Source organism: Oscarella lobularis, chromosome 15 (assembly GCF_947507565.1).
Source record: "Oscarella lobularis chromosome 15, ooOscLobu1.1, whole genome shotgun sequence".
Lineage (NCBI taxonomy): Eukaryota > Metazoa > Porifera > Homoscleromorpha > Homosclerophorida > Oscarellidae > Oscarella > Oscarella lobularis.
Window position 1 is genome coordinate 2,117,644 of NC_089189.1, and position 12,257 is coordinate 2,129,900.

Here is a 12,257-nt window from a genome sequence, read left to right on the forward strand (position 1 = left end):
CATTCAGTCCCTCTAAACGGAGGCTACTCTCATTTCATTCCTATCAGGAGTTCATAAGAAGGTGCACAATGACATGCGGCGACTCAATAAGCAATACGGCCACGAACTTGCATCCGCCTGGTGAGAACTACATCTACATTCTCACACTCACTACCATTCAATTTCACAAAGACACATCCATCTGCCAATGGCTCTGCGCAGACGTTAACAATAAGAACGCTCTGCACACGTTGATTTCAAGAACAGATGTCGGGGGTTTGTTTCGGTTTTCACGGCCGAATTCCGGCTTTCTACTTCCAAATTCGGCTTCAGTTGCGAGAACAATAGTATTCTTTATGCACCAGACAACAATAGCTAGATCAGTTCAGAACCAGCTATCAAGCGGAGATGCTCTTTCCTAGTCTCCTATGTCTTTGGTGTCTCCTAAGCACAACTAGTAGAGCGGCTCTTCAACAGCAAGAGGACGTGCCTTGCTCGCACTGCTCGTGGTTGAACACGACGAGAGAAGTTTACTGTGCAAGCAAGAAACTAACACGTCTGCCTCCTGCCTCCTGCTATCCAGATAGTGCCATTTCCTTGTAACAAAGAGCGGTATAATAGCTACTGTTTGGCAAACTCTCGCCTGTTTCTGCAGCAATTTCGACTACAATGAAATTCAAATCGTCGACTCGACGTACTTTCTGTATTTTTCATCGAGCTTGACTACTATGTAAGTACTTATATATGCTTTCTGGACATTGCTCCACTAGTGAAGTTTTAGAAATGGCACTCACAATAAACTGACTGAGCCTTTTCTTCTACCAAGAAAACTAGCAATCTTGTAAACCTCACACTGCAGGCGTAATTTTTATGCGACGACTGATTTTAACAAGATATTTGAATTACAACAAGCTACGGTCAACGATCGGATTCTTTCAAAACGGAACACTGTATTCGTCTCTAACGAATATGTACAGTGTTCTGCCTAGCCAATTGTTTACAAGCACGAAACAGCCAATATCTAGAACAATATTTGTGATATAGTTTACAGACGATTGGCCATGGTTATTCCCTGCGTGCCGATAATTTATATTTTTAGTTGTCTTTCCGACAACCAACTTCGAATTTTGCCTCAACGAGTATTTGCCAACCTGCCGAGCTTGATCTACTTGTGAGTCTACTTTTACCATCTAAGTAACGTTAGAAACAGTCTATGCCAGATATTTGGATTTCAACCAAATTGAACTAATTGAACCCAATGCTTTCACCAATCTACCGAAGTTACAAGAGATGTGCGCCCAAAGTACATGCAACTTAACCATTAATCTTTGATTTGCTCGTATAGCACCTTTAAGCGCAACGCTATCAAGAACATCACCAAGGATTCCTTTTCTAACGTGGACAAAATTTTAACTATGTACAAAATCGTTTGGATAAATAAAAAACCATAGGTAACTATTTTATTAAGGAATTTAATTTCGAATCAAATATCTCATCTGCCGCCGAATTTCTTGGGCCTGCCATCCTTGTCTACATTGTAAGTTGCTCGAATAGACCGGGCACTTAATTAATTTGTTACGCTCTTAGGGACTTATCGAACAACACGATCCGAACCGTTAGTCCCAAGGCATTCAATTCTTTACCACGTTTACAGAAATTGTAAGCCAAAAATATCTAAATCTTTTATGAACCATTTTCGGCGTAACGCTTAGGTCATTGTCTTCAAATTATATTCAGAGCTTTGAAAACAACACGTTTGCGTTTCAAACATTTCCGTTATTCTTTCTCCTGTACTGAATCAATTACTCAGATAGTTTGTTAATCCGCTAGAAATTATTGTCTACAGAGATCTCTCACACAACCAGCTCACATTCATGAATGGCTTTATTTTTCAGAGAGGGACAGCCTTAATGCAATTGTATGCCTTTAGTGAGCAAAACAACAATAACACGAGTTTTCAAAACCCTTTAGGTTTCTTCAGCACAACAAGTTAAAAATTCTTAGCGACTCGCTAATGGAAAACATTCTAGTGCAATCATTGTATGACAAGAATGCCGAAATTGAGCCATAAGCTAAGTGTTTCCTTAGATATGTATCGGGTAACAATCTCAAGGAGCTCCCAACGTCCTTGTCTAAGCAATCACACCTTCAGATATTGTATGTAACGATTAATCAAAAGTGTACAACGAATATGAATTAGGACCTGCTCAGGGACTGCATGTTTAATTCCATTTCGTCAATAAGAGGAGAGTCTTTTCAAGGTCTCACTCATCTTCGAAAATTGTGAAATGAATCAGCCTTTCAAATACGATTGCTACAGTAATCTTCTAGAAATCTGATGCACAACAACATTACGTCTTTCGACAAAGAAGCGTTTGCAAACTTACGTAGTATCGAAAACTTGTAAGAAATAAACAACCTCTGAGTATAGGCATCAAAATTACATTCTAAGATATTTGCAAGGCAATCCCTTCGAACACATGCCAAGGCTTGTATTCAACTGGTTTCCCCACAATGCAACAGTGTAGGAGCTAGGTCTTCAGATTAATTAACTTACATGTCGTTTCTTTAGGTACATGCGATGCTCCGGAACCTTTGAAATGCCTCAATTTCCTCCTGACACTCATCTGTACTTTAAGTTCAAAAATCAATTATCGTTACTATGTTAGCGTAACTTTTTTGTCGTAGTCAATGCACAACTAAAGCTGCAGGAATCGAAATGAACTTCGATCAAATTATGAGACCATTCGTGCAGCAAATGGGATACACGTGCAAAGAAAAAGAAGTAGATTTTTTCAACGCGCGACCGATCATTTGCTCCCAGTGCCCGGTTGGCACCGAATCTCGTCAAGGACAATGCACCGCATGCCCGGCAGGTATTAGCGCACGCGACTAATAAATTAAGGATTGACCCATACGAAGAAGTCTCAGCAATTAAACATATAAGATCTACTCGAGATATCATCAGAAAAGCCTAAGACTGTGCCCGAGATACATATTCTTTTGAATTAAAATTAATAGTAAAACAAGGAATGTTACAATGTACCCTTAATTAATTATTCGATAGGAGGATTTTATCAGGATACGACGGGTAAGCGAAACTGCAGTAAATGTGTAGACGGAACGTACGTGTCGCCCGAAAAACAACCGGGCACGAGTGCGACCGACTGCGCTGTCTGCCCCGAGGGAACAAATACGACCAGACACGCCGGACACCGAGCGTGCTACTGCCTTAAAAACTTTTACCGTTTGGATCGCTTTGGACGTTGTTACGCCTGCTTGGAAAAAGGACAGAACTGCACGAACGACTATCTACATGTAAAGACAGGCTACTGGATGAGTTGGAACGTTTCTCGTAACCAAAGTGGCGAAGAACTAGAAAATAAATACTACGAATTTATAACTAATATTCAAATGAATACTAGTTATAACGAGAGCACGATGAAATTTTCACAATCGGTGCCGAAAATTCACCCGTGCCCTATTCCGGGCAGCTGCAACGGTGTGGGTCCGGTTCAGCTGCGTTTCAGAGAATCGTCTATGTGTACCAAAGGCTACGAAGGAACGCTGTGTGCCGTCTGTCAACCGTCCTACTATTCGTGGTTTCAGAAATGCTACGAGTGTTCGGCCAAATGGAGAACGGGTTTACAGATCTTAGGAGTTGCCGTCGTGCTCTTCATTGTACTGCTCATTCTATATATCGCCGACAGAAATAGAGAACGATCTCACAACGTGGTTGATCGCATTGCGTCAAAAGTCAAAATTCTAGTCGGTTTCGGTCAGGTCATGGCCGGAGTTTTCGAAGCTCTAGCCTACGTACCGTGGCCCAAAGTGCTTCTACTCTTCGGTCACTATCTCAAACTCATCGAACTAAACGCTGTTGCTGTGGCTAAACCGTCTTGCTTAGCCGAATCACTCAAACTCAACGCTCTCAAATCGCCTCTAGTAATGATCGGATTTCAAATAGGACTTATTCTAACAATTTGGACCTACTACTTCATCCGATACACCGTCATTTCTAAGTGCACGAGATTTGGGACTGCGACAAATCGAACTCTGTCTCTAGCAAGAATATCGTGTTTGAGAAACACGTGGTGGATATTGTTCGTATGCTATCCGGCTACAACAGCTCAAGTCGTCACTCTTTTACCCTATAAACCGTGGACGTGCTTTCGTCTCTGTTTATCGTCTGACGAAAACAGTGACTCTTGCAAGTGGCTGCTCAAAAGTGACCTGAGCTTGGAATGCAATTACGAGTCGAAATGGAAAGCGCTGTGGATCATTTGCTGGACTCTATACAGCTACGTATTGGCTCTGCCTATCCTACTATTCATCGGATTGTTATACAGAAGGAAAAAGCAAGTCGCTGCGAGAAATTCAAATGACGAGGAAGATCTAAACCACGTGCTAATTAGATGCTATGTGAAACCGGTACCTTTCAAGATCAATTTAGTGAAATCGCTCTATTTTCTCCACGAGAGTTACAAGAAAAAGTTCTGGTTCTGGGAAATTACGGAAATTCTGCGTAAGTTTGTACTCACGTGTGGAATCCAGTTCCTTGGGGAGAAGAGTCATTCGGGAATCGCTATCGCTGCCCTATTGGCCAATATCTTTCTACTGCTACATGCTCAACTGAGACCACTTAAAAGGAAAGGAGATCATTGGCTGCAGTTGATGTCATTGGCTGTCATTTCACTTAATCTTACAGTCGGCACTCTTATGGCTATGTCGTACGACGAAGAGACGTACGACAACTCAAAAGATCAGAGCATTTTCTCTATCATCGTTCTGGTGATCAACGGCTTGTTCGTTCTATACGTCCTAGGTTAGTCATTCGTCTTCGTACAGTGTTCTCATCTAAGATACTTCTCGATAGGCAAGCTTGTCTATTCTGTCATCTTGGCTGTGCGGCACGTGAAGAAAAAAGAGAGAAAAGTCTCACTGATTCCTCTACTGGTTCAACTATTTGACGGACCTGCCTAGGCAACTATCAGTCAACAGTAGGTTAGAGTGAATAGATTTGCACGAGCGGACGTCTTAGACGCAGTACAAAGACAAAGCGTCCGAAAATATGGGTAACACATACGTGTGTGCATGTCTTAGCAGTTTTAGCTAGGGAAGGTAGGCAATGAAGTAGACAGTCGTTGCATAAACGTGTGCACAATTTGCTTACCTGCTCGCACTCGGAATTTCCTCCACGTACTTCATCCGAGCAACTAAACAATTAAAATCTGAAGGAGTATCAGGGTTCTGCCCACATGGGCCGGCCCCGACCCTCACTATCGCCGACCCATGCATACTAAGATTACTACTAAAACTTTATGAAAGCCCGTAGCTTGCAGTAATTACAGCCGGATTCATTGTCCAAGACAATTTTAAAAATTGTCTCTGAAAATTGTCCCAAGACAAATCTAAAATTGTCCCCCTCAATTTAATATTTAGGCCCATAACAATTAAAGATTATGCCCTCAATTTAATATTTAGGCCCTAAGAATTAAAAATGATTTCCTCAATTTAATATTAAGGCCCTAAGAATCAATGATTAGGCCTTCAATTTTATATTTAGGCCCTTGTATTAGCACGTGCTCACGTGACGGTCTTTGGAAGAAGGCACGCGCACTCGCCGCACAGTTCTAATTTAATCAAGCATGGTCGAGCGTGCAAGGAAAGCTTCTCTGCTTCTTATGTGAGTTGCGACACGCTGTACTCCGGCCTTGTAAGATTTGTGGGCTACTGTACAGTGTCGCGCTCGCGACTCTTCTCGTCGAGTGCAAAAAGACGCCGAAAGTGTCAAAGCACACGAGCACACTCGAAGCTCTCGCCGAGTTTGCGAGTAAGAGCAAGAAGAGAATAACTTGCAGCAGCGAAAGCCTTTGTTTATCTTTCTTTTATGCAGTCTCCGAAGGGGCGGCACGCGACGAAGGAAGCGATTACGCGAGCCTCTTCTTCGATCACCAAGACATGAGCGACGAGCGTTCGATCAAAGTCAAAGCGACGACCCTGTCCGAGCCCATGGTACGCTCTATAGCGCACAAGACTTCTACTCCGTTTACTCAAATGACATTACGTGCGTAAATATACGCCCTAGTGTGGCACGCAGTGCGGCCCAATGGGAGACCGACTCTCTAATTAATTCAATCATAACGCACCCGTGGACGTGCTCCGAAAAGCCTGAGAATTCCGTTCTCAATGCTTTTGCCGAATCTTACATTACGTAAAGCGCATCGCGTGCATACGTTACTTATTCGATGTATGCGTATATGCAAATATAGGCTTGCCGGCGCGCGTCTCCTGTAACGTTGAACTAAGCAATGCATGCCTACTAGTCTTTTTTTTATTGCCTATGCAGTGCGGCGAAGAGAACTGTAAGGACGACATCGGCAACCTCACGTGCTATCTCAGTCGACCGCGCCTACACTTTTCCGGTCGATTTCGCGCCGACATACCGACAATCAATAACCTTCGTCGCAACTACGATCCGTCGACGTTTACGCCCATTCGACGAACAATCATGGACGGCGACAACGCGCGCTTTAACCCCAAGGGCTCGGGCGCCTTCACGCTGCGCGACGTCAAAGTAACGAGCGTTTGCTACGCCGAAGCAACGTGCGCCTTCACGTCGGACGACGATGAAGTATGACGTCATAATGCAAGTACCCCGGATGATGGTTTGTCGTCAAGGTGATCGGTGAAACGATCAATAGCGCGCTTCACAAGACGAGCGCCAAAATGGTCGAACTCGACGTCGAAGCCCAATTCATTCCGGCGCTCTACGGACTGAAAATCGGTCTTGGAGCCTACGCGAAAACGCCGGCGTTCGTCGCCGCCTTCCGTCCGGCGGCGTTCAAAAATCTCTGGGGCAGCCTACAGAATCCCAGATCGGATTCCGTCATAACGGCGAGCTATCAATCGGTCTTGGAAAACGTCACGTGGGGCGACTTAGGTGACTCGAAATTTCTCAAAGAACTGAAAGAACGCTCGGAGAATCTCCTCTCGATCAAATTCAACGTGCACACCTATCAGCCGGACGACGCTTCGCCCTTCCACACGTTCGGTCGCATCGAGGGCACTATCGGACCGGCGAACGACGCGGAGCCGACAAACTTCGTTCGCGGTCGTCTCTTTCGTTCGGTCGAGTCAACGTCGAAGTGGAGCACGAGTCTAACGACGAACATCGCCGCGTTCGTCGTCGACTCGTCGCGACGTACGCTGACGATCGATCTCGGAAACGCGCTCAAGCGCAACGATACGAACGGCTACGCAAACTTTAATCTCGCCGTGCTCGGCGATCGACTTTGCATTCGAACCGATGCCGACGAGTCGAGCATCGACGTCGCCAAAATCGATCTTACTCGTCCTGAGGACATTCTACGTACGGCCGGTGTCTTGGAGATACCGCTTGGCAGCGCTAGCGTGCTCGAAGCGGTAAACGCGAATTTTCTCAAAGTCGATCGATGCGACACGGACGTGAATCTCATGTATGAAATGACGTCGGTCGTGCGACCGATGGGAAAGTTTTCGCGTCGCGTAAATGCTGGGGAAAAGTTCGAAATCGAGTTCTTCGCCGCGCGACGCGGTCAACCGCTGTGCAATTATCCGATACCGATTAGCATACGGATTAAGAGTATTCAAACGGATAAGTCGGCGACGCCCGCGCAAGTGGCGAAGGCCAAGCGCGCGCTCACCGTCAACGGACAAAGCGAAGCAGAAGTGTACACGAAGTGCAACGGGCGCGCTCGCGTCACGTTCGACACGGCGGATCCCGGACATCCGCGCGATTTCCTGGACGGCGAAATATACAAAGTGAAGTACTGTCACACGAATAACGAAGAGCCGACGGGCGTTGCTTCGAACTTATGGATCGTAGTCTACGAGAATTTCACCTACGATCGACCACCGACGTGGTTCGGCGGCGTCAAAGACCTCCTTCAACCGTACGCGAACATGTACCCGACTATGGATGCCATACTCGTTCTAAGCGACTACAACGTACTGACGCAACCGCGCAATTTAGTCCGACTCAGACGCGTGCTCTCCGTCGACGAATACGATCCATCCTACATGCCAACAACGCGCGACCTGTCGTCGGGTAAGCGCCAAATGCTCTTGGAGTGGATCGACAATCCGTTGCGCGGTCGGCGCGAGAAGTTGGACCACGAGGGCGTATGTCGCGCACTCCAGACGGCAATACAGGTCGAACACGCGACCATACCCATGTACCTCTACGCGCTCTTCTCAATCAAACCGGGCGCGAATTTACAAGTGGCGAGCGTTCTTCGAACGATCGTCGTACAGGAGATGCTACACGTAACGTTAGTAGCGAACGTGCTAAACGCGATCGAAGGCTGCCCGCCGCCCAACTTACTTCAAGACGACTTCATACCCGTCTATCCGAATCATTTACCGGGCGGTCTTCGCCCCGAGCTCGTCGTACGATTGAGTCGCGTCAGTCGCGGTCTCATCAAGGACGTGTTTATGAATCTCGAGATTCCCGTTCGCCCGTTGGGCGACGACGACGACGACAACGACGACGACGACGAGAGGAATCACAATACGATCGGAGCGTTTTATCGACGCTTGAAACGATCGATTATTCGACTGGAGAAAAAGGGAAAGATATCGTTTCGCGACGATACGTCGAGGCAGGTGTACTACGAGTATCCTGGCATAGGGAAGGTGTTCGTTATTACGAATCTATCGACTGTTATTCAAGCTCTTGATGAGATTCAAGAGCAGGGTGAGGGATCCAGAGACATGAGTCCGGTCGATTCGACCGGTCAGTTATCTCACTATTATCGTTTCGCCGAAATCATCGAAGGACGTCGTCTCGTTCAAAGCGATAACGGCACGTGGTCTTATACTGGAGATACCGTGCCGTTTGATGTAGCCGGCGTCTGGCCGTTGCTGGATAATCCTCGCGTGAGGGATTATCCCGAAGGGTCTCGCGCTCATTTGCTGGCCAACGGCTTCAGTCGCACCTACTTGGATTTAATCGCTCAGTTGCAGCACGCGTTTAATGGGAATCCTAGCGAGGTCGAGGAGTCGTTTAGTACGATGCTCGCGTTGAGGATGAAGGCCGGGGAGTTGGTTCAGATACCGGCTGACGATTTTGGGATTTATCACGTTGGGCCGCCGTTCGTCAATCCGCGCGATCTCTTCAATACGTATTCTTGAGAAGAATGTGGATGAGAGCCATACGAACAAAGTTGTGTGTGTTTGTTAGTCCAGTCTCTAGATGTGGTATGTCGTGTGCAATGACTTAGAAGGTGGAGAGTCAGTAGCAATAACTGGGGTTTTCTTTATCCTAAGCGTTAGATGTGCATGATTTCTGCGATGGCTAAGGTTCTCTGTATCCTAAACGTAAGATATGCATGGATTCTCCTTAGGGGTTCATAAACGACGTCTAGCGTCTCTCTGCATTAGCGTGTGATTGTTTCTGCGTGTGCGGGTGTGCGTGTGTGCGGCGGTGAGCCCTGTGGGGTAGTAGATCTTTCTAAACGGCGTCTCGGATTCTCTTACCTCGAAAATCCGTGCGCAGACTGCGTTGACTGGACATATAACTGGTCGATCCTCGCAATAGCTTGCGTAGCAAGCTAACGAGCCCGTTTTCGAGTCACAGGCGGCTTTTGTAGAGCAGATCGAGCCGTTTTCGAGAGTTGTTATACGGGATGCACGGCGTCCCGTATCACTGGTTACTTTTGCTGTTTGCATCCGTTTGCATCGAGAGAATCGAGCACAATTGAGTCTTCCGTGCCGATTTAAAGCCGTCTGTACGCTGTAATGATTGTTTTACATGAAGAAAAAAAGCTCAATAAGGGACGAGACCTCACGTCACGTGAGGCGGTGACGACACTAAAACAAAATATCGTGTAGGACATTTTCATTTGCTAGTCAAAATACAATACAAAAAAATAGCCTACTGTAGGCAGTGCAGCGAATATTTGTCTAATTAATTAAAGCGGGAGAGAAATCAAAGATACGTGGATTTATTGCACACCAACATAGATAGCTCTTACAGACTGGGAAGAGTTTTCAGAGAGTCTACTGTACAGTAAATCCTTTGCAAACGAGATAAATTAATTAATTTTACACCTCTGGTCACGTGCTGACATCATTCTCTCGACCAATCACCGGACACTCGCTTCCTTCGTTCGTGACATGGGCGACGAACGCCCTATCGTTCTCGTAACCGGCTCGTCCGGATTCATAGCCTCTCACGTCATATCGACCCTACTCAACAATGGAAACTATCGCGTCCGAGCGACGGAAAAGAGTCTCGCCGACGTCGACGCCGTCGAACCGGTAAAGAAAACATTCCCCGACGTCGAACTATTCGAAGGGGACCTAAGCAAAGACGCAGGATGGAAAGAGTAGGCGAACTCCGCGACTAAAGCACGCTACGGGTAAACAAAAGCTTTTCTACAGAGCCGTGGCCGGCTGCACGTACGTCCACCACATCGCATCGCCGCTTCCCGACCTGACGAATCAGCCGAAAGGCAAAGAAGCCGACGAGATCGTTCGCACGGCCGTCGACGGCACGATTCGAGTTCTCGAAGCGTGTCGCGACGCCGGAACGGTGAAACGCGTCGTTTTGCAAAGTGCTATTAGCGCTATATCAAGCAAGATCGCCTTAGAGGAGCTCTTCGTTCGATTCGTGACGTCGCGTTCTCTAGATGGCATGCGCGGAAATTCGAAATCGAAAAAAGATCACGTGTACACGGAAGCCGACTGGACAGACCCGGATGAGAAGACGTGCACGCCGTACGAGAAGAGCAAGACGTACGCCGAGAAGGCGGCATGGGATTTCGTCAATAAACTAGACGGTTAAAAATTATAATAAAAATATAAGTATTATTGACCAATTTATTTTTTCAGATGAGAAGAAATTTGAATTTGTCGTTTTGAATCCCGCTGCCGTTTGGGGTCCCGTCATCTATCCTCGTAAATGTTCGTCTCACGAGGTGCGTTTTTTCTATATAATCTCTTATTGATTTATTGATTTTTTGAGCAGTTGCTCGTCTCCGTGCTGACGCGACAATTTCCGTCTGTGCCTGACATATCGATGCCGATTGTCGACGTGCGTGACGTCGCGCGAGCGCATCTCGAAGCGATGACCAATGAACAAGCGCCAGGTTAATTAAAATAATTTATTTACTCTCTCTTTTTCTTTCTATTATAGAGTCTCTTTTCTTAGGGAAGCGCTTTGTCTTGTGGAGCGATACGGTGGCTCTAATCGAAGTGGCTAAAGCCTATGTTGAGGAATTCAAGTCACAAGGTTATCCACTTATTGTCTATGTTACTTGTCTATGTTTTTCTTCTGGGGTCTAGGCTATGATAATATTCCTGATAGTGTTATGGGGAAGTTTCTCCTGTGGACCGCTTCTCTAGCGAAGCCTGGAGCGAAGTTCTGCTACTCTCTTCTCGGCGTTCATCTCATCTATGACAATTCAAAGGTGAACGAATTCATCGTTATCATTTTTAATTAATTAATTTATAGAATTAAATTTTGTTTGTGCAGATGAAAAACGATCTTCACATCGAGCCGTTGCCGTGGCGAAAGAGTGCTATTGATTCGGCGTACAGCTTTATAGAAGCTGGTCTCGTCGAGAAGAAACCTGGCTACAAAGGCCAAGAGAAATAGTAGGATAGAATGAGAGGAGATTGAATTAGACCGTTCGAATTCAAAATAAAGATTTTGCTGGAGGTCATTTTGGGGTTTATTCGTCACTGCATTCCGTTCACAATTTGATTTTAATTAATTACAGTGATACGAAAATCCATCAGCGCATGGGCCGATCTTTTAGACAATAAATATATACGTTTTCATCATCAGTGTCCAAGATAACATAGCTCAGGTACACTGTACTGTACAGTAGAGGCCCCTTTGTGTATGTATCTCAGCCATGTGGCCGATGTGAAGTACCCGTATTTCTTTTGTTTGTTCTTGAGGAAGATTCTGGCGATTCTCGCTCTCCGTCTGGTCGATACCGAAAGCCAGTGAATCCGGTAAGAGTTAGATGGCTTCCTAAGGCGTGTCCTGCTTGGCCAAAGATCACCTCGCGGGGTCTGGGGTCTTTCTCTTCTCAGTTCGATCTACGGGTCAGTTAGTTAGGCGCACTGACAAGAGGATTGCGAGAACGAGAAAGGGGAAGTGCTGTTCCTTACCTCCCTTCTGGGCCCCGTTCTGGGCCATCCGTGGGGCCATTACGGTCTCTATGGGAACAATCGTCCTTTAGCCTCCCGCGATGCAAATTAGTTACTAGAGAAGGCTCCCAGTA

At 46.2% G+C, this 12,257-nt stretch overlaps 3 protein-coding genes across 3 annotated transcripts; all 3 read left to right on the forward strand.

The window, feature by feature from the left end:
• The first annotated feature begins 386 nt into the window (after positions 1-386).
• On the forward strand, positions 387-5,110 carry LOC136195779 (uncharacterized). Its single transcript, XM_065985243.1, has 20 exons — positions 387-578; positions 635-709; positions 761-820; positions 873-950; positions 1,079-1,150; positions 1,200-1,271; positions 1,325-1,396; positions 1,448-1,516; positions 1,567-1,638; positions 1,692-1,769; positions 1,826-1,897; positions 1,951-2,019; positions 2,068-2,136; positions 2,191-2,262; positions 2,311-2,382; positions 2,432-2,503; positions 2,552-2,608; positions 2,668-2,855; positions 3,047-4,804; positions 4,856-5,110. Exons 1-20 carry the CDS (start codon positions 388-390, stop codon positions 4,960-4,962), a joined length of 3,375 nt encoding a protein of 1,124 aa, XP_065841315.1. The 5' UTR covers position 387; the 3' UTR covers positions 4,963-5,110.
• Positions 5,111-5,621: 511 nt separating this feature from the next.
• On the forward strand, positions 5,622-9,355 carry LOC136195961 (uncharacterized). Its single transcript, XM_065985442.1, has 5 exons — positions 5,622-5,665; positions 5,721-5,812; positions 5,876-5,994; positions 6,329-6,613; positions 6,661-9,355. The coding sequence occupies exons 1-5, from the start codon at positions 5,628-5,630 to the stop codon at positions 9,151-9,153; spliced, it is 3,027 nt and encodes a 1,008-aa protein (XP_065841514.1). The 5' UTR covers positions 5,622-5,627; the 3' UTR covers positions 9,154-9,355.
• Positions 9,356-10,090: 735 nt separating this feature from the next.
• Positions 10,091-11,705, forward strand: LOC136195799 (uncharacterized). The gene is made up of 8 exons (XM_065985261.1): positions 10,091-10,349; positions 10,405-10,598; positions 10,653-10,802; positions 10,855-10,940; positions 10,991-11,111; positions 11,174-11,254; positions 11,308-11,432; positions 11,498-11,705. The coding sequence occupies exons 1-8, from the start codon at positions 10,138-10,140 to the stop codon at positions 11,618-11,620; spliced, it is 1,092 nt and encodes a 363-aa protein (XP_065841333.1). The 5' UTR covers positions 10,091-10,137; the 3' UTR covers positions 11,621-11,705.
• Positions 11,706-12,257: the final 552 nt, after the last annotated feature.